This window comes from Phaseolus vulgaris, unplaced genomic scaffold, assembly GCF_000499845.2.
Source record: "Phaseolus vulgaris cultivar G19833 unplaced genomic scaffold, P. vulgaris v2.0 scaffold_1097, whole genome shotgun sequence".
Lineage (NCBI taxonomy): Eukaryota > Viridiplantae > Streptophyta > Magnoliopsida > Fabales > Fabaceae > Phaseolus > Phaseolus vulgaris.
This window is the reverse complement of record NW_027174410.1, coordinates 1-3,290: the sequence shown is the minus strand read 5'-3', so window position 1 is coordinate 3,290 and position 3,290 is coordinate 1. Positions and strand designations below refer to the sequence as shown.

The following is a 3,290-nucleotide window of genomic DNA, read 5'->3' as shown; positions in this document are numbered from 1 at the left end:
TTTTCTTGTTATTTCAAAGAAGTGGAATAGGTGGGAACAACCTACCCGACTTAATAAGAAAAACATCTCTCTCGACGACCACTAAGTTACAAGTATCAACTTCGAGCTCAATAGCTTGTCAACTCGTTCATACCTCAGTATTAACGCACTTGAGTTTCACCTCAGCTTTCGAGACGAGGGCCTTGTGTACCTACATGTCACAAAATCAGGAATGTCCTTAGCTTGAAGTGACTATTGATATTCCATAACCGAGCTCTTAATACCATAAATTTTTATCATAAGGATTAACAACCAATTCAATGAATCATAATGGTTGAGCAATTACTTATGGACCATAATGGCTACCTTAAGGCCAACCTTATGGTTACTATCCAAAGGACCTATAAATGCAACTCTTTAGGAAGAACAAACTATCTTATATAATATACTTATATTTGACACACATATTATATTTTTTTTTAAAAGTGAAAGTGAGAGCAAGAGCATAATAATCGCACAGTAGTAATGAAAAAAACAGTAAGTTGTTGTTTATACCTGACTTTTCTCCCAAGACAAGGATGTTGATTTGGATTTGGAAATTGAGTGTCTTCTAACAACTTCAACTGAATTCCAGGTTTACCCAAGGAATGTGTCGGACATAAAGGCAAAACCAAGCCAAGCATCTTGTTAGTGTTCATGTTATTTGCATCGACTTTCTTCTTCTTTTGATGCTGTCTCTCACTTGATATTTTGAAGTAAAATGAAAATATTCAAATCCAGTAAAATTGATACAAGTTAAACAAATTAAGGTTTGGAAAGTGGCTAGATGATCTCTTGAAGAGCATACCAGCACAGAAGTGCAAAATATAATGGATAGTAGTAAGTAGCAAATCATGCGCTCAAAGTTCCATTGCTGTTACAAACAAGTCATGAAAAATAGACTGCCATAACACAAACGAGTCACCTTAGCAGCTCAAGTTTACCATTCACATGTTGGAAACTCAAACGAATGAAAGAATGCCAGAATAATCTTTATAAAATACAAAACTACTCCATAAATTACATTTTACAGGTATGGCAAAATGAATTGTAAAAAGAAAAACAATAATGCAACGATCTTTCACTTCTGAGACATTTACAAATTGTAATTAACAAAGTAACATAAAAATGTTACGGTGTTATGTAAGTGGTTGAGGAAATGACCGTAGTGGTTGTTGAAACCCCTTCACTCTCTCCGCCATCTAGCCCCGCCGCCCACCGCCGCAAAATCCTCAAGAGCGTAGCCGCCTTCCGTCGCCCCCTAGCACTCCCCACGGCCATGAGCTCCCAGATGACCCTCTCCACTCCGGGAACTGCCGCTAACTCAGCCACAACCTCCGATCCCCCCTTCCGACACATGGTGACCAGCGTCGCCGCCGCACTCTCCCTTGCTCTCTCCGACCCCTCCCTGAGAACCGCCCCCAGCCGTTTAATCCCGGCGTACGCCTCCGCCACTGCTACCAACCCACCCCTCTTGACCACCGCCTCCAGAATCGTCACCCCCTCCTCCGGCATCGCCGCCATGATCTCCGAAGCCATAGCCACCACGCCCCCCTCCACCAGGCGCGCCACCGTCTCCCTGTCCGCCGCGAGGTTTAGTATCGCCGCCAGCGCGTCTCGCCTCGCCCCCTCGGGCCCACTCCGCGCCAAACTCACCAACCCGCTAATGACACCTGTCTTCCTACCGAGCCTCTTCCTGTGCGCGGGTACACCCGATAAACTAAACACCGTCGCTGCCGCGTTGGCCTTCGCCTCCCACGAAGCACCCGAAAGCAAAACCTCCGCAACGCCGTTTAACGCGCCATCAGTATCCATTATCCTCGTCTTGTTCGCTTCCAGAATAGACAAATTCAATATCGTCGTCACGGCGTTAACCTGTAGGCTCGGGTTCTCCATTCCCACATCGAGAAACCGAACCAAAAGCGGAATCGCCCCCGCTTCGGCAATACAGGCTCGGCTATCTGAATCTGTTTTCGCTAAAACCCGAAGCTCGTAAACTGCACCGTTTGTGACTTCGACGGACAAAGGAACGTTGTCGTTTCCCTTAAGCTTGTTCACCAAAAACGACACCGTCATACGCGTGGCTTCTAACGCGGCCTTGTTGGATACTCCGCCGTTGAGTTTCCCTGTAACCGTTTCCACTTCGAAGGGGATTTTCTGCTCGCGACACCACGTCGCTATCATGTTCCTCAGGACGCGATTGGGGATTAGGTCGGTGTGTGATAGAGTTTGACCCGTTTTTGGACACGTGTTGTGTCCTGAATCCATCCACAGTTTGATCGATACACGATCGTACGTCTGTCCCGTCGCCACCACGACAGGGTCTTGCATGAGCTCTAGGCTTATCGGGCATCGGTAATCTGCCGGGACTGCGAACTCCAACGACCGACTCCGTTGTAGACTCACGCTCCTCGGCGAAGGCGTTGACGCACCGAAGAGAACGCACTTGGCGAAACGAACGAGGCCGATCAACGCTACGAGATCCGCTTTCGATTGCTCCTCGCTCCGGTTGTGAATCTCCTCCTCCAAGTTCTCAATCTCCGCTCTGCAGCTCGAAGCGTCACGAATCTCCAGTTTCTCGAAAATCGACGAAAGATTCGCTTGATCAGGAACGATCTCGTTCTTGATCCGGTCGAGGACGGAAACGACGTCGCACCGAAGGTTAATTTGTTCTGTTCCGATGAACGGCCTGGATTCGGAGCACTGTTTTCTGATGAGGAGAACGATGTCCCGAACGTCATCGTTTAGGGTGAGTTCCCGGAGAGGGAAGACGTCGAGAAGCGTGGAGAGTTCTCCGGTGAACCTGTGGAAGGTATCGGCGACGGTTTCGATTTGCATGAGCAAATTGAACTTGCTTCCGTTGGAGAAATCTTCAATCAACGTTTTGATTTTGTGTAGAACGATGTACATTTCTTCGAGGCAGAGGAAGAGAGAGGGGGGAAACACAACGGAATTGGGATTCGCGTTGGAAGAGCGAATCAGGTCTTCAAAAACGACACCGAGGAGCTGCGTTTTGCGGATGGCGGAACATGAAGCGCGGTTGAAGAGAAAATTGGCGGCACTGTTTAGGTTTATAGAACATATCTGATCCGTGAGTTGAAGCAGAGAGAAGAGAAGGTTAAGGTCGCTTAGCTTGGAAGTGTTAAACGACGCCCCGGGTCGTCGTTTTCGGGTTGTGAACGTTTCAGGAAAAAGAGCCATGTTTGTTGTGAATGCGCAGTACCCAATTGTGATTGTTAAAAGGTTGCAAATGAAGTTGAGAAAGGTGTAAG

The 3,290-nt window shown here is 47.4% G+C and overlaps 1 protein-coding gene across 1 annotated transcript; it reads right to left on the bottom strand.

Annotated features, from left to right (window-relative positions):
* Window positions 1-989: 989 nt before the first annotated feature.
* LOC137817746 (U-box domain-containing protein 16) lies at window positions 990-3,283 on the bottom strand. Its single transcript, XM_068620981.1, has one exon. The coding sequence runs from the start codon at window positions 3,217-3,219 to the stop codon at window positions 1,150-1,152; it is 2,070 nt and encodes a 689-aa protein (XP_068477082.1). The 5' UTR covers window positions 3,220-3,283; the 3' UTR covers window positions 990-1,149.
* Between the last annotated feature and the right edge of the window lie 7 nt (window positions 3,284-3,290).